General features: G+C 40.1%; 3 protein-coding genes across 3 annotated transcripts; 2 read left to right on the top strand and 1 right to left on the bottom strand.

Annotated features, from left to right (window-relative positions):
* Positions 1–2125: 2125 nt before the first annotated feature.
* On the top strand, positions 2126–2667 carry LOC145220382 (uncharacterized). Its single transcript, XM_080087620.1, has one exon. It carries the CDS (start codon positions 2126–2128, stop codon positions 2636–2638), a length of 513 nt encoding a protein of 170 aa, XP_079943746.1. The 3' UTR covers positions 2639–2667.
* Positions 2668–8016: 5349 nt separating this feature from the next.
* On the bottom strand, positions 8017–13477 carry LOC145220340 (uncharacterized). Its single transcript, XM_080087574.1, has one exon. It carries the CDS (start codon positions 11343–11345, stop codon positions 8514–8516), a length of 2832 nt encoding a protein of 943 aa, XP_079943700.1. The 5' UTR covers positions 11346–13477; the 3' UTR covers positions 8017–8513.
* Positions 13478–16658: 3181 nt separating this feature from the next.
* On the top strand, positions 16659–18198 carry LOC145220365 (uncharacterized protein YagA-like). Its single transcript, XM_080087606.1, is given in 1 exon segment — positions 16659–18198. A coding segment is annotated over 1 exon segment (813 nt). The 3' UTR covers positions 17472–18198.

Genomic DNA, 18198 nt, shown 5'->3' with positions numbered 1-18198 from the left:
ACTATTTGAAATGGCGGACAGCCAAATACAATGCCAACAGCTCGCGCTCAAAGGTGCTGTACTTAAGCTCAGCTGGTCGTAGGCATTTGCTAAAAAACGCCGATTTGCTGCTCCAAAACTGCGCCAACAGCAAACTGGGAAGCGTCCACGGTTAAAGCGGTTTTTGCCTCGAGCCCTGGGTGGTTGAGTAGCGTAGCATTTGCAAGTGCGTCTTTAGCTTCATCAAAAGCGGTTTGAAGGCTCTCTGTCCACGTCAAATCCTTTGGCTAACTAGACAGAGCTTTGTATATGGGTAACATTATGGTAGCAGCTGATGGTATGAATCGATGATAAAAATTTATCATACCACTAAATTGCTGTAAACCTGCAACTGTTGTTGGGCGTTTGAATCTTTGTATTGCCTCCACTTTTTCCGGCAAGGGCTTGGCCCCATGGACATTGACTTGATGTCCAAGAAAATCAATTTGTGTATGCCCGAACCTGCACTTCGCAGTGTTAATAATAAGACCATGGCTGTCTAATCTTTTGAACAGTTTTCGTAGATGGTCAATATGCTCACTTGAAGTTTTGCTGGCCACAAGAATATCGTCAAGATAAACAAATGCAAAAGGTAAATTTTGGCAGACGGAATCCATTAAACGCTGGAAAGCTTGTGCTGCGTTTTTTAATCCAAATGGCATACGCAAGAATTCGAACAAACCGAATGGGGTAATTACAGCAGTCTTTGGTACATCAACTGGCGCAACAGGCACTTGATGATAACCACGAACCAAGTCCATTTTTGAACAAATTGTGGCACCTGTTAAATGCGCAGAAAAGTCCTGGATGTGGGGAATAGAATATCGATCCGCTTCAGTGATCGCGTTCAAACGTAGTCACCACAGGGCCTCCAACCGCCGGATGCTTTGGGCACCATGTGTAAAGGCGATAACCAGGGACTCGAAGAACGTCGCACGATTCCTAGGTCAAGCAAATGTTGAAATTCCTGTTTGGCAATCTTCAATTTTTCAGGGGGCAGACGCCTTGCCCTAGCATGGACTTGCGGCCCATGTGTGATAATAAAGTGCTCTACCTGATGCTTGGGTTGTGAGTCAGAAAAGCAACTTTTGGTCAGATTGGGGAATTCTGTAAGTAGTTTGGTGTAAGCTGGTTGTGCTGCAAAAGACATTATGTCACGCGGTGAATTCGCTGTCTTAGAAGAATTCACATTATCTGCAGAATTCGCATGCCACAGTCGATGGCGCTTGAAGTCGACACGCAACCCATTTGCATGCAAAAAGTAAATGCCCAGCAGGGGCCGAGATACGTCGGCTATTACAAATTTCCAAGCAAATCTACCAATGGAAAGATGCAAAGTTAAAACTTTGAAGCCGTACGTACGTATAATAGTTCCATTAGCTGCTTTAAGTGAAACACCAGGTCTGTTTGAGCGACAATCCCGTCCAGTTGCAGGTAACACACTTACTTCAGCACCACTGTCGATTAAGAAGTTGGCTCCTGTGTTGCGGTCTGACACGAAAAAGAGTCGGTTTTGCCTGCCGGCCGTCGCAGCCAATCTGGGCGGCTGGCTCGTTTCCCTGACAAACACATGGTCGGCGGCAACGACGTGCCTTGGGCCCAAAGCGCTGATGAAAAAAAACAAAGGCCGTCTCCACGCCGATCAAAAGCAGACTTGTTGCTTTGACTCTGCCTGCACTTTTGAAACAATAAAATTTGGGTCGCGCCTTGCTTGCCATAAAACATATGCTCTCTTGGCGAAACTTCGAAGGTCGTCGATGTTCTCTTTTGCCAAAATAATTCTGATGTCTTCTGGCATTTGTTGTAAAAATAGATGCTCAAAATGGAAACACGGCTTGTGTTCGCCTAATAAAGCAACCGGACGAATGTCAAGTTTCCTTTGATGTTGTCAGTTTGTTTACATCCGTTCCTACTGATTTGGCGCTCTCGATCACCCTGGACAAACTCAAACACGACACAACACTACACGAACGCACCGGACTAGATAGGCACAGCATTACAGATTTGCCTTAACGCAACTGTTTTCACTTACAAAGACACAATATACAAACAAATCTTTGGTACACCTATGGGCTCGCCTATTTTAGAAATTCTCGCTAATCTCACCATGGAACACATCGAGCATAAGGCACTTACAACTTTCCACACACCGCCACGTCTGTGGCTTAGGTACGTGGATGACACATACGTCATTATCGACAGTAACATGTTAAACACGTTTCACGCACACCTGAACACCATATCACCAACAATAGCTTTCACCATGGAAACCGAACAACACGGTACCATTGCGTTTTGGGATGTGGCTGTCACCAGGCAGCCAGACCAAAAACTCACCACAAACATTTACAAGAAACCCACGAACACTGATCGATACCTAAATTACACATCGCACCATCCTCGGCACCAAAAGCTTACGGTCGCCAAAACACTTTACAACAGATCCAAGACACACATCAGGGATACGGCTGTTCGCAAACACGAATGCAAGAACATTGCACGCGTGTTAGGGAATAACGGCTTCCCGCGAAACTTACACAACTTGACACGCAACACAACCACCGCACAAAACAGACAGTTCAAATCGTTCACTTGCTTACCATATACGTCCAGGGTGTAACTGAACGCCTGAAACGAATCCTGAAGGACGCTGGGGTAAAAGTGGCGATGAAACCTCTTAAAACAATTGGACAGTTGCTACCCAAACCCAAAGATGCCACTATACCACAACATCGTACAGGAATTGTTTACCATGTCGTGATTGTAGTATGGTATACATTGGCCAAACTAAGCGAAATCTAAATTCACGCCTCAAAGAACATAAAGCGGCTGTCAAAAACATGGATGTTAGTAAGTCTGCCTTATGCGAACACATTTTGGAATGCGACCACCGCATTAATTGGAACGATGCCCAAATTTTGAAACAAGAACCGAATTGGTCGAAAAGATTGGTCTTCGAAAGTTGCCTCATAAATTCTAATTCAAATGTTTTAAATCGTAACGATGGCAAAAACCTCAGCGCAGTTTTCCGCGACATTTTGCGTCCGACTTCCCCATCAAATATCGTGCATTAGTTACGCTCTGCCATTTTGTAGCACACGCAACTCTTCACGGAAAGCCTTTGTCCTAATGTAATTATTGTGCATCGTATCCCGCTGTTTCCATACATTGTCGTCTCTGCGCCCGCTGGATTATTCGTTTCATTGCTCTGAAGAAGTCCTACCGTTCTGGTGGACGAAACGTCAGCAAAAATACAAGTTCTTGAATACAACAACTAGTATTTTGTTTAGAATTACACCAGTTGAACGAAATAATTTATTAAACAAAACACGTTGCAAATAGAAAAAGGCACGTGACGTATTGTGCGGTTCGTTTACGCGTGACTGGTTAACGCAGTTGGGGAAAACACCCAGTTGTCGCCACAGTTCTATGTTTTTATCACAGAATTTTGTAATGTTAATTGTGTTTGCTATAAATCATACAGATCACATCATATTGGACACAAACCCGCAAGGTTTTCCAGCAGTGGTAGTGCTTCACAGCCTCATGGAAGGTAAACTGTGGATATTGAGCTGCTATATATCTTTAAATGTATTTCAGAATTTCAAATGTGTTTCTTATTATTCTTATTATTACGGATCACTTCGCACAGTCTAATTTAATAAGGTAAACTGGTTATATTGTTGTTCCTGTCACATAAATTCATCAGAAAATTTTTGTAAATTGTCACACAAGCAGATGGGCTAAATAGGATGTACGCAATTTAGGGTCCAAAACTCTGGGAGGAAAGTCAGTCGATGTCCATTTTGTAGTGACATGTTTACCAATGCAACACGTCGTAGAAAGAAGCATCCAGGTATTCTAAAGAAGACTTTTTCTATGATAGTTTTGCAAAAAGACATAAGTTAGCAAATTATAAGACTTTTACGGGGAGTCAGTGTTGTATATGTAAGGTGGTTGTTTTGGGGTTAAAAAGTCATATTCTTAACAAACACAAAGATATACCCAAGGATTCTAAAACGTTTGCTAATGTTATGCAACAAAGTGTTTTTTGGACCTTATGAAATCATGCTATTATGACGGTATGCTGAAAGATGATTGAAATTGTATGTTATTACATACATCACAATAGTGCACCACAAAACCGATTAATTTGTGTTTTTTTAATCACAGAAAAGTCACCAGTGTCATTTAAGGAATTCATCAAGTTCTTCACTGGATTTGCCAGAAAACCTTCACTTGGGCTTCCACATGATGTTACCGTTGAGTTTAAACATGGGTGCATGACATAACAGAATGGTACCAAATGCAACTGTTTGCCACTGCGAGCACATGTTCATTGACAATAACGTTTCCTGTGCATATTAATACCCTGAAAAAATGTCCAACTCAATGATAGAAGCAATTGCCTGTGGAGTTGGTTTTGGCTGTTGTTAATTATATGGATAGTTTATTGTTTTTGTTTGTATTGTTTTCTTTCTTCTGTCTAATGCTGGTTTGTTAATGCATTTGGTTGAGAAAAAGTGCTTCCAATTTACACAGATGCAAGGTAATGATCCAAGCTTGATCCTCTTTAAAGTTTGACACCAAATGACCCAGCAGTTCACCTACAAGACCCCCAAAACATTTGTATTAAAATGGCTATTCTGACTAAAGTATATGATCTAGGAGTTTCATGCTTTGTTGGTTTGTGCAATGTAAGGTATTCTAAAGAATTTTGTAACTTTGAATTGGATTCACCCATTTTTACCCCTTAAACTCTAAAAAAATTGATTTAGCTTTTCCAGTGTTAGGTAATAAATTCAAGCCCTTGTGTGCTGAAATGTAAACAGATTGGGAGTATTGTTTATGTTCTTTTTTACTACTTTTATATATATGTGACGATACAATGTGTAAACCTTTTAATGTTTGAGTTGATGCTTTCTACTGATTGGTCCTTTTAAAAAAGGAGTCTAAAAATAAATTGTTTACTTTTTTTATTGTATACATCGTGTAAATTAATTCTTGAAACGATTGAGAGTACTGTACAATGAATGCTTTTAAGGTAGTGAAAATACTCTTGATGAGTGTTTCATTCTTGCAGGGACGGCTCGTGCTAGGGTGCTGCGGAGCTGCAGCACCCCCTAATATTTTTACCTAATTTTTTTTTTTTTTAATTTTAATTTTTATCTTTACCTACTTTTACCTCCTACTATAATATTACATACAACTTTTTTGATTCGTTGGCAATATATAAGCATAATTTGCCCCTTGATCACCTTTTCAAAAAATACGAAATTAATAAGTTATCTTTGCTGGAGCTGCAGTTCCAGTTTCGTGACGTTTTGTAGCTGTGTGCACTTGGAAAAGCTACATGCCGGGCGAAATAGGCGACAGGGTGCTGCGGTTGGCGCAGCTCCATCAATCACGTAGCGTGTGAACCGGCAATCCAGCATGTATTCGTCTGTTCCGGGTCTATTGTGTGCCAAAGCAAAACCCGTGTACTATATTCTTAAGTTCGGCAGTGAGTATAGTTAAATAACGATTTTGCCATCTATCAATTTATTTGTTTGAAGGTTAGTCATGACTTTTTAAGATGACTGTTAGTGGGCTTCAGTTTTTGCAGTTATCACGATTAACCTTTATGATAAATACATTATTATAAACATTGATAATAAATAACTGAATTAAAAAGTTTTAAGACAGAATGGGATAAAACATCTGCTATTCCAAATATGTCATGCAGGAATAGGCAACAACAAGAAATACTCAGTTTTAGTTCTGAATGCTACCAAAGAAAAATAGCTCTGTGACTGTGAAGTTAAATGCCTCACTGAAATTCAGGCAATATCAAATGCAGAACCAACAGGAATTTTGAAATAACTGAGTGATGACCATTTAAAGTTTTGGCTTCTTAACACACCATGTGGACAGTATTTGCAACCAAGTGCAATCATGTGTATTGATATACTGGACATGTACTGTTTCTCTAAACAGTAGCTGAAAAATTGCTTCACATGAAGTGTTTCTTAAGAACGAACATTCTACAGAGGAGATAGTAGTGGCCACCAAGCATATCCTATTGTTGACAAAGAAAAGCTAGTTACTGAAATAAAAATGTTTCTGTAGATCTGATGTTCATGATTACTTTGAAAATAATCTCGATGATGTTTTGACAAGTTAAATTACTAAGATGAAAAATCCTTTTTGCAATTTCCATGAGTCCTTAAGGCAAAACGGTTCTTTTCAACACTGAAAAGGATGCAAACTTTTCTAAGGGACACCATTATTTCCAAAAGACTTGCATTTGCAGTGCTAGCGCTAAATAGAAACAAACAGGTTTCATCATATGGATTAAATTTATATGAGATTGTTGTAAATTTCAAAGCTTGGAGGAGTATTGCACTTCAAAAAAGGGAATTATAAGCAAACTGAAAGACAATTGTTAGTCTGTACACAAAATTTAAAGAAAATATGTTTAAATAACCAAGTTCTGACACAAATGTAATGTGGTTGTTAAATTTGTCAGTTATGATACCAATAAAAAGCTTTGTGGCTAGTTTTTTTGTGTGGCAATAATCTGTGAAGTGTCATGAGATATGTTGAAACAATGACTGTGACTATAAGTTACTCAAATGAAACATGACCATATTAATGAAAGAATAGCAAGTGTGTTACTTAGTGGTCATTGTTATAACCAGTTATTCTTCAATGTTGTCTAACTGAAATACTTTTCGTCCAATTATTACTACTTTGTTCAATATATTGTTGTGAGTGTTTTGCCGTATTAACATTCGCTTCATTTTAAATCTGTGTCACGTGTGTTTTTGTGCCACATTATTACCGCATGTTGTTGAGTTTGGCCCGTTGCCATGCAAGTAAACAAAACTCCCCAATGATACACTGTCTGCTGTTTACACTCGTATACATTATATGCGTAACGAAAATTACGTCACAATGGAGTTACTAATTAAGATTTGTATTACTTGTTTTTTTACACAAAACAATGGCTGGAAATCTAGAAATGTGGCTTTTCTATATATTGCCAACTTATATATGTTAAATAAAGACTAAAATTTGGAGCAGCACCCCCAGAAATTTTAGGCACGAGCCGCCACTGGTAACGAATCAATCAAGCTTGTCGCAATGGTAAAGCAACATGCCTGTGAATTACGAGACCACACACGACAAGTAGCCAAAATCTCCTCACTCTTACGAACACACAAAAAAGGGTTGCAATGTCAATCCAAGTAATTAGTTAAACCCATTAGCGCCCATAGTCTCATTTGTAGGACAGGTTTCAGATGTATGTCTGTGTGTTGTTTGCCTTGATGCTAGGTCCACAATTTATTGTCATGCTTCTGGACTTTAAGTCGCACCGTTAATGTAGTTTCTCGTGACAGTTTAAATATCAACGTATAATTTGATGGTAGAGCTACTAACAAAAACTCACAGCAAAATCTACTAAAACCATAACTCACTTCAGCCGCACATTCACCAAATTTTCGATAGGTGGCGCAAAGAGCACAATCCGATTGAAAATGGTATATCTCAAAACATGCCTACGGTTAGGGCTGTTGGGGTTAGGTATTGTCATCAAAAATTCAATGAAACTAACCCAAACATTTACCTATTAATGTAAAATTTTAAAACCTTACTTCCCCACCCTGCCCCCATTTAGCCGCTAAATAAATAATTCAGCTCCTGCGCCACCTATCGAAAGTGAGTTATGGTGTAAGTAGCTCTTCCGAACTCACAACACGCCGGTTTTAGAATTTCCACAGGCGTTTACGGTGACAATAATTGCTGATTCAAAAATTCCCAAACCGGTGTGTTGTGAGGTCCTGTGTCAGTAGCTCTACCAGGGGCGGCTCGTGCGAGGGGTCTGCGGAATTGCAGCACCCCCTAGATGTTTTGCACCCTTTCCAACGACCTTCACTTTTTCGTACTTTTCCATAATATTTTCTTTGAGGTAACAATCAGTTCACATAACCTTGATGCCACAAAACATAACTGTTATTAAGCAAAAATACATATTTTCTTATTCAAATAGAATCCGGCAAATAAGTACAAGTTTTTTTTTTGTCTAAAATCGCAGATTGTCTTTATTCGGAAAAGTGCAAGATCAAAGCAATTTGTGAAGACATGGACCAGACCTTGCAAGGAATAGGGGATTTGTAAAACAACTCAAATATTAAATACAACAACTTTTTGAAAAATTGAGTAATTCAGTGATATGGTGTAACCTCTTTTCAAATATATTGTTTTCAAAAAGTTCAACACATTTTGATTCAACACAAGAATGAAATGAATGACACGTTTGTGCGTTGACAAATAGAACAGCGTAGAAATCTTCCTTGAGTCTAGCTTTAGAATGGCCTAAATCGTACATAAGCACAGTAATAACTACGCGGTGTGACTGCAAGTGAGAGAGCAAAAAACCTAAAAACACAACTGCAGTGTTATATATGGCTGTACACAGATAAAAACTTTAAAAATGATGCATTGGCACAGATTTAACTGTCGACATCAACCGACTCTCCAGCTTTCAGTTTGGCAATAATTTGTTTCAGTCTGACAACCTCACGCGTTTCGGCATTTTTGCTGGCATCATTGGTAATTAGTTTTACTCGCGATGCGTAAGTCAGGGAAATTGCGCTCTCCGCACAATTGTAGTCAGCAGGTGAAACGTTCACAAACATAAGTGTCTTTGCGTTTCCACCGAGGGAATCCTGCATCAGCATGGTAAGTTTGTTGTTTCTGTAGGGAATAAACCCTTGTTCACTCGACAAGGCAGAAATCACGTCTCCCAAAGCTGAGAGAGATTTGTTGATAGAATTTGCCTCTTTAAGCTGAGTGTCAGTGGCTCCGGTTTTGCCTACACGTTCGCTCCCGGCCAAATCAACCAAGCTCAACTTTCCACGTGTTACAGCTCCAGTTGCCAAGTTTGTACTTTCGATTACAACTCCGATGACAAGATGGGATCTAGAGCTTGCACTGTTCATGTTTGTCGAAGCAATATGACGACTTTCAGATCCTTTCGAAAAAATTTCGTATAAACCATCGGCAGATTCAGCTGTTTCAACTGTGCATCCTTGGACAAATACCATCCCCTTGTTGTCTTTTTTTATGTCCAGTCGTACGTCGGACTTTTGACTTTTACCCAAGAGATCTATCAGTTTTTCGTTGTACAATTCAAGCATGTAGCAGGAAATCTGAAAATTAAACTTCTGTTGGTTCGCTTTTATCAGATCAAAAATTCTTCTGAATGCTCGAGGAGCAATACCAGGATTTTTTTGTTCCTTGTCGCCAATCATGGTGTACGTTTTTCCAGAGCCCGTTTGCCCGTATGCAAATATACACACGTTGTATCCGTCGACCGCTGACTGGACCAGACTGTTTGTATCCTCGAAAATGTCTTCTTGACTATTCGACTCTGTAAATATTTGATCAAATTGAAACTCTTTCAGATCTCCCCGGGCTTGCTCGACTTTTACCGTGTAATCATCAGGGGAAAACACAGCGCTTTTGTTTTTGTTTTGCTTTTCAGTGGAACTCAACGGACGTACACGGCAATACACGCGAATTTTTCCTTTCATTTCTTCAACCATGTTGTAGTACTTTTTTCTTAAGATTCTTTCGGAGTTATAGTTTTCTGTCAGGACTTTGTTCATATTTGTCAAATCTTTGACTTCGCTTTGTAATACGGACACCTGCTGTAGTGCCACCACTCCAGCACCAGCATATTCGCGAAGATGTGCACATTCCTGCTCTTGGGCTGTAAGTTTTTTTTTCAGGTCAGCCAATTCCTTAGAGGATGCTTGTAAGTTGCCTTGTAAATCAGTGTTGGACATTTTCATTTTTTCCAGCTTTTTGATTTCGAACTCAAGCTTTTTTTCCAAATCTTTAACTTGCTTTTCCATTCTCTTTTTGTCTTTGTCAACACCACCAGCCGAACTTCCTGTTGTTGGACCAACAGATTTAATTTGCCGTTCGAGAGACTGTATTTGTTTGGAATATGCATCGTTCTGTTTCTTTAACTCGACCAGCATTTTGCGACTTTTTTGCAGTTGCTGGTCTACCCCACGTTTTTTTGCTGATTTGGGTCTTTTCATTTTAACATTCGAGACATCTTTTTCTGATAAGTTAGCCGCTGGTGCAGATTTGTAATCTCCGTCAATCATTAGTGCAACAGCAGCAACCTCTGCTTTCATAGATATAAAACCCTCTGAAGTTTTCTCTGAATCATAATTTGAATCTTCTGATGATGGTGTCATGATGTCATCTTCTGTTTCATCTAGGAACTGTGTTACATCATCAGATTTAAGTATAGAATCAACATCTATTGTGTCCTCAACAATATCCACTTGTAATATTTTTCCAGTGGCATTTGTTTTCAAAGGTTTGACGATTGCATCAGCTTCATCATTTTGCTCTGCGATTGGTTGTAATAACTTTTCTGTTTGTTGTAAGTCATCAGCAATCTTTTCCCCTTGTTCATCAGTTTCTTCCACAACCCCAGGTACCTCTTTTTTATCATTTACAAGTGGCATGAAAAAAATTTCTTGGGCTGCTTCTTTTTTAGCTTTCAAAGATGATGTTTTTTCTTGTAATAGCTGTTTATTTTTCAACTTCAGGCTATCAATGGTGTCCAAACTTTGACTTGAGGAAGCTAATCGTGACTTTAAAATACTAATCACATGGTGAAAAGAATCAATTTTTGACTGATGCTTTGCTTGTAATGTATGAAGAAATGTCTCAAACTTGGTCTGAGTTTCATTTTCAATCGATTGGTACTGATTTTCAATTTTAGCAACAATTGAGAGATGATTCAGTTTCATACTTTTCATATCATCAACAATTCTACTAATCATGGCATGAGCATACTCATATGGAATATATGCTGTTTCATGAAACACATCAGTTTGTGTCAAGTCAGGCTCTTTTTCTTTAATCAGTGCTGATTGCTCCTTAGGCTTGTTGGTGGATTGAACAAGGGAGGTTTTTTTTAGTTTGTGATAAAATTGCTGATGACGAAGTTCATCTATAGCCGTTTTCGGGCTATTTTGCAGAGTAAATCCACCAACTGATGAGGAAACTGGTGCTGATGTTGGCCGATTTTCATCAAACAAAGGTTCCACCTTGTTTCTTCCCAAGCTGACTTTTGACCCAAAGTTCTTCAGTTTATTTAATTTTGTTTCTTCTTTGAGAATTGGAATAGGTAGATGACTGTTTTCAACCCCACTGTGAATACTTTCTTCAGACTTTTGTGTGGTAGAAAACATCTGATGTGAGGAAGTTTGTAAACTCTCAGTACTTCCAGGTAACAAAATTTCACTCATATTCATTTTCAATCAAATTACCTTACTTATTCTAAGTACAAGTCATCAGACGTGTTGACGTCCTACAAGAGGTTAATGTCAGCTACCCAACACAGTCGTTGTTATAACACCAAGAGGGTGAAAAACAAGGAAAAAAACGGCGATAACGTAGATAAATTCCGTGTTTATGGGGTGTAAAAGCGACCGACAGCTTATCGGCATTAGAACATTTGTTTTTATGTTTATCGTTTGGCGCGTGAGTTTCAGATTCTAAAAACCAGCGTTTTCTGTACCCTGTCCCTTGGCAATTACAGCAACATGGCCGATTTCCAGACATCCCTTTGTTACGTATCTTTGCTGTTCCTTCAGGCGCGTAGTGAAACCTGTCCGTCTCTCCGACGATACATACTCTGAGGCCCTGTCTCGATTGTAGCGAGATGATTTGCACAAATTTGCCGGATGTACAAAGAAAAGTCTATAAAACCAGTGTGATTTTAAAAGATTGGGAACTGACAAGATTCATTTAGCTAGTAAACTAACTCGTTCGTTGGTGGGTGGTGTTTAACTCGCTGATATCGGAATATCAATCATCGTCGATTGGATTCCAGTGATTATCGGAATTTAATATTTACCTATCGTTATTTTAATTTTTGTCTGTCGGGATTTTGACATTCGGCCTGTATGGCACGTGACTTAGCAAAATATTTTTGAAGGAAAACAAAAAGTTCAATGCAATACGTAACAATATTTTTCTTAAACATGTAATCACTTTTGAAAGCAAAAGACATAATGCGAAGAGTGGTTTTACAAACTCCCAATACTTTTCTGTGGTCAGCGCTTCAAAAAACGCAAAGAGCCATCACAGGTTTCAAAAACTTGTGCGTTCATGAAACTTGTACATTAAACACTTCTCGCCTAAAATTAAAATCACATGATCATTGACGTCTTTGTTAAATTGCTGAACAGGAATTACGAAATCAATTATTACTAAAATTATGTTTTCACTAAAATTGTTGTTTCAAACAAACAAACAACAAGCCGAAGCAATATCACCTCTTCTTAACATATACAAAGAGTAGTTTTTATTTAATCATATTTTTTTGCTCGTTGTAAAAAAATTTAAGACTACATTTAATAGAAACAGACGAACAATAAATGAGACCTGCAGGAATCGTCCCATTGGTTTTTCTTTTTCCTCATATGTTACACAAATTTACTGAGTTTAACGTGAAGTACCAAATTTACATACACCGCGGCATTATTGTCTTGATATAAACCTAAAAAATCTATATAACACCCTGAATTCTTCAATGAATTATTACTACCCCGCTCTGAAGCAAAGACAAACCTCTGTGTCATGAAATATGTTTTCTGCTTGCATGGATGACAATCAAATGACTATATGCATTACTACACTGTTGCCCACACGAATGAGATGGGTGTCCAGCACTCGTACTTGCAATCTTGTGGACTGTGCATCTGTTTTTCTTTTAGTTACGGGTGAGTGCACAACAGTCGCAACTTCAGTCAAAATGTTACCTGCTTTACTTACTTTGTCTAAAAAGCTTTAAAACATCTCATAGCTAAATGTTGCATTATATTGGTGTCCTTCATGTTTAAATGAAGTATTTTTGAATGTAAAAATAGAACCCAAATATCATAAGCATCAACCAATCGAGACCCCAAAATATTCGTTTACAAAAATGAATTTGACCTATGTGGTACCCAGACCCTCATTGTATATCTTTAAAATAAATCGGTGCTTGATGCTCATGCGAATCGGACACAGTATACAAATCCCGCATTCAAACATGTACGTTGTATCATTTTTTTAGTTTTACAGACAGTCATACTATACCATTGTTACTAGAAACATGTCATTGCTGAATGTTAGAGTGAATCAAAATAATACATATCATAAAAAATCCACCAAAGAATATTCGATAAGAGCTGGTCAAGTCATCGCTTTGAGAAATATTCGGAACAGGGTTTCTGGGTCAACTATGTTAAAAGGCAAATGCCCGTCTGGTGCGACGCTTTTGTTCAGCAACACTGTGCGTGGTGGCGGTCAAAGTCCCTTCATCTTGGCTCGAGCGTTATCGTAAGGAATGGCATATATCTGCAATGTGAGCAAACAAGAGACGTCTTCAACTCTTCTGGAAAGATTTCTTGCTAATCTTGCGTTTTTTTTTCAAAAGGACCTTTGTTGGTTTGAACACTTAGGAATAAAGAAGCGTTTTTCTCTTGTAATTGGGTTTGTAACTGCAGTAATTGACTACATAAACGTAATAATGTTTATTACCTTTAAACAACAGAGATCGACACAAAAGTCCTGTAATGTAAAATGGAAGTTAACACGAAATGTCAAATAAACGCGAAAACTGCCAATGACGAAAGCAACAAGAAAAAGAGAGACTTTAAGTGGAACTAAGGAATGTAATTAAACTACGCAGGAATACAAATAACACTTAAGGCAAAGAGTGAGTAAAGTACAGAGAGGAGCCCACGAGAGTAAATTGCTTAGTATAGCTCGCTGCATTCTCCCTCGGTAAAAATAATGTTTGGGTCAGGTGCTTTGGGGATGTAATGTTTTGGATGAAATCTACCACGCGCTTCAAATGCAGAATACGGGCGTTCGTTATCCAGCAAAGGAACTTGGTGGTAAGCAGATCGGAGATCAAGACGGCTGTAGAACCGATCTTGAGCAATTAAATTTACAATTTCCTCAAACTTAGGTAGAGGATAGGCATCTAACTGACTATGTCTATTAACCGTGACAGAATCGTCAACGACGAGTCGTTTCTTGTGACCTCGTGAAACGACTCACATCGGAGAACGGGCAGGTTCAATGATATAAGATTTCAGAAGCCGTTTTACTCCAGCATTGATAAAGCGCAAGTCTTCTTTGCTATATCGGCGAGACCGAGCGGCAATAGGTGTGCAACCAGGCAAAAGAAATTCGAAAAGTCGAGGAGGCTTGAGTGTTGCGGCGGGTAAGTCAATCAAAGAAACGCCCAGAGACGCGATGCGAAGCGGGGGTTCAGTGCCTCCCATACAACAAGTCACTTCTTGATGTCTCTCGAGAAAATCTTGCCCAAGAATGACATCGGCTCAAAGGTCCTTTAAAACAGTGGTCGGCACCCGCCGGTCCGCGACGAGTTCGTTACCGGGCTGTATACTTTTTCAGGGTAAATGCTTCAAAACACTTTGCTCATGTATCCCGATGATATTATCTAATTTAGGCGTTTTCATTGCTAAATATTTGTAGGTTTTTGAAGGCCGGTCCGCGATAAAATTTTAGTTTCAAATGCGGTCCGCAGTAGAAAAAAGGTTGCCGACCCATGCTTTAAAATACCGAAAGTCAGCGAATACGAACGGCCAAGTAAAGAGATTGTAGCCGATGTAGAGCCAGAGGTTGCCATAGATAACAAGAAGAAGCCATGGTAATGGGCGTATGAGGGCCGGATGTCTGTAAGTAAAGTGACTGAGCTACCTGTTTGCTGATAAAGTTACCGGAGGCACCAGAATCAATCAAGACTTTCACTGGTCTAGATTCCAACGAGCCGTCTGCGAGAGCGAGTCCCAGACTTAGGGGAGCTCCAGCGAGAGAGTGGGATTTGAAAGCGTTTGAAATATAGCATCGTGCAGAGAAACACACAGCTGAGGTGGGACGCAAACGAGAGCTGCTTTGATTAGAAGAGGGGCTGCTTCAAAAAAACTGGGAGAAATGTCCTCTTTTCCCGCAGTTACAACACACAGCTTCAAGAGACGGGCAAGCAGATCGGCTGCGATGCATTGCACCGCCGCAGAAATAACAAGACTTTGCCCGGGGTCGATTTGTACGTCGAGCAGTGGCCATAGGCACATCGTGGTACAACGGAGCAAGTGAACTAGCGGCGCTTTCAGTACTGCCGGCGGCGATTTTCGAGGGTGCCGAAGCAACTAATGAATTTTTACCCATCAAGAGAGATTGTTGTTGTGATTTGGCAAGATTTTCAGCGATTTCGGCTGCTTTAAGTAGGTTTAAATCTTCAATTTCTAAAAGACGCTGCATAATCGAAGAAGAAGAGGCGCTGAACCCCCCGCTTCGTATCGCTTCTTTGGGCGTTTCTTTGTTGGAATTACCCGCTGCAACACTCAAGCCTTCTCGACTTTTCGAATTTCTTTTGCCTGGTTGTACACCTGTTGCCGCTCGGTCTCGCCGATATAGCAAAGAAGACTTACGCTTTGTCAATGCTGAAGTAAAACGGCTTCTGAAATCTGATATTATTGAACCTGCCCGTTCTCCCTGGAGAGCGCCGGTGTTAGTCGTTTCACGAGGTCACAAGAAACGACTCGTCGTTGACTATTCTGTCACGGTCAATAGATATACTCAGTTAGATGCCTATCCTCTACCTAAGATTGAGGAAATTGTAAGTTTAATTGCTCAAGATCGGTTCTACAGCCGTCTTGATCTCCGTTCTGCTTACCATCAAGTTCCATTGCTGGATAACGAACGCCCGTATACCGCATTTGAAGCGTGACGCGTGACGAAATTTGGCGTGACGAATGGCGTGGCTGCCTTCCAACGCGCCATTGATGATTTTATTCAAGACAATAAGTTGCATAAGGTATACGCGTACCTTGATGACATCACCGTTACCGGTGCTACGTTAGAGGAACACGATCTCAGCCTTCGTCGTCTTCTTGAAGATGCTCGCAAAATAACATTACTATAAATCAAGAAAAGTCCAGAATTAGAACAACTACTTTGGACTTTCTTGGACATTGTATTTCCTTCAATGAAATTCGACCTGACCCAAATCGTTTGCAGCCTTTATTTGAGTTGTCACCTCCAGCTTCACCAAAGGAACTGAAAAGAGTACCAGGAATGTTGTCTTACTACGCTAAGTGGATTAAGAATTTTTCACGACGTGTAGCCCCTCTCTTGAAATGCAAAAGACCTTTTTAAGTGGAAACAGACGCCTCTGATTTTGCTGTAGCTGCCGTCTTGTCGCAAAAGGGACGACCCGTGGCTTTCATGTCTCGTACACTTAACCGTTGCGAACGCAATTACCCCGCTATTAAAAAGGAAGCCTCTGCTATTATTGAAGCTTAAAGAAAGTGGTCGCATTTCTTAAGGTCTCTTCAAGATCTTTCTGCACTGCATGCATCACTTGAACACCCTGGATACGCCCGTATGTGTATCATTTTGTTAAATCTCACAATTTGCCTTATACTAGTGATGAAACTAAATCGGCTGGCAACAGATGTCGCGTGTGTGCCGAACTCAAGCCACGTTTCTACAAGCCTCAGGCAAGAGAACTGATAAAAGCTACCAAACTGTGGGAAAGGATCAGTATGGACTTCAAAGGCCCAGTACCTGGTCAGAATCCTTATCTTCTAATCGTTGTAGATGAGTACAGTCGGTATCCTTTTGTTTCTCATTGCAAGAGAATGACTTCGTCCACCGTTATCGGTTGCCTCTCCAACCTATTTTGCCTTTTTGGTTTTCCTGACTATATTCACAGCGACGGAGGAACTTCTTTTCTCAGCGAGGAAACGCGTCAATATTTACTCTCGCGTGGCATCGCTACTAGTCAATCCACGCCATATCATCCTGAAGGGAACAGCAAATGTGAAAAGACAAACCAAACTGTCTGGAAGACGGTAAAACTTCTGCTTCGCAACCGCAATTTACCCGATAGCCGTTGGGAGGAAGTGTTATCTGATGCTCCACATGCCATGCGGACCCTACTGTGCACCGCCACTAACCAAACGCCTCACGAACGCTTTTTTAGTTTTTCCCGCCGAGTCCTGTCTGGTACCTCGATGCCCTCATAGCTGCTGAACCGTGGCACTGTACTTCTTCGTAGGTTTGTCCGCTCGAAAGGAGACCCGTTGTGTGATCCTGTGACCTTGCTGGATGCAAATCCATCGTACGCCCATGTGCGGCATTCCAACGGACGGGAAAGCACAGTCTCAACTTCTGACCTGGCTCCTTGTCCGAACTCTTCGAGCTCAGCAGAAGATGAGATATCTTCATCTGAAGATGACGTCGCTGTTGAAGTGGACAGTGCCGCGCCCCTTGAATCGGCTGACTCACCACCTAATCTTCGTCGTTCTACCCATGAACAAAAGTCACCTGCTCGTTATGGCGAGTGGACTGTGTAGTATTGTGGTGATGTTTTGTGAACATTATTTTTACCGAGGGTGAATGCAGCGAGCTACTAAGCAATTTACGCTCGTGGGCTCCGCTCTGTATTTTGTTCACTCTTTGCCCAAAGGGTTATTTGTATTTCTGCGCAGTTTAATTACATTCCTTAGTTCCGCTTAAAGTCTCTCGTTTTCGTGTTGCTTTCCTCGGTTGTAGTTTTCGCGTTTACTTGACATTTTGTGTTTACTTCTATTTTACATTACAGGACTTATAGTGTCGATCTCTGTTGGTTAAATCTAATAAACATTATTACGTTTATGTAGTCAATTTATGATAATTTTGATGCTGTGTTTGCAAATTAAATTGCCTTTTTTGTTTCGCTGTAAAAAAAAAAAACTAGATAAACTAGGGATTTTCAATTAATTTTAAAAACAGTTGTTGTTATGCTGTTCCAAAGAACCGAAAAAAACTAAAACCGATTTCCTTGTTTAAGTGATCTGTACAAACAAAACCCAAACAAACCTTCCTGCTGCCTTCCGTTCTAATGCCGATAACCTATCGGTCGCTTTTGCACCATTGAGCTAGGTGTTATCACTCCACTGCGCTTTTTACCAGCGCCCCCTTTTGTGTGTCTGTGTGTTTCGCCGCCCTTTTCGCTTTATGATAACTTGTGTTTGCAATTTATGTCACTCATGACATCGAAACGTTGGCATATTAAAATAAAAACTGCCCGAACAGCTAAAA

This window comes from Phallusia mammillata, chromosome 3, assembly GCF_965637545.1.
Source record: "Phallusia mammillata chromosome 3, kaPhaMamm4.hap1.1, whole genome shotgun sequence".
NCBI classification, from domain to species: Eukaryota; Metazoa; Chordata; class Ascidiacea; order Phlebobranchia; family Ascidiidae; genus Phallusia; species Phallusia mammillata.
This window is presented reverse-complemented; position numbering and strand designations above follow the sequence as displayed.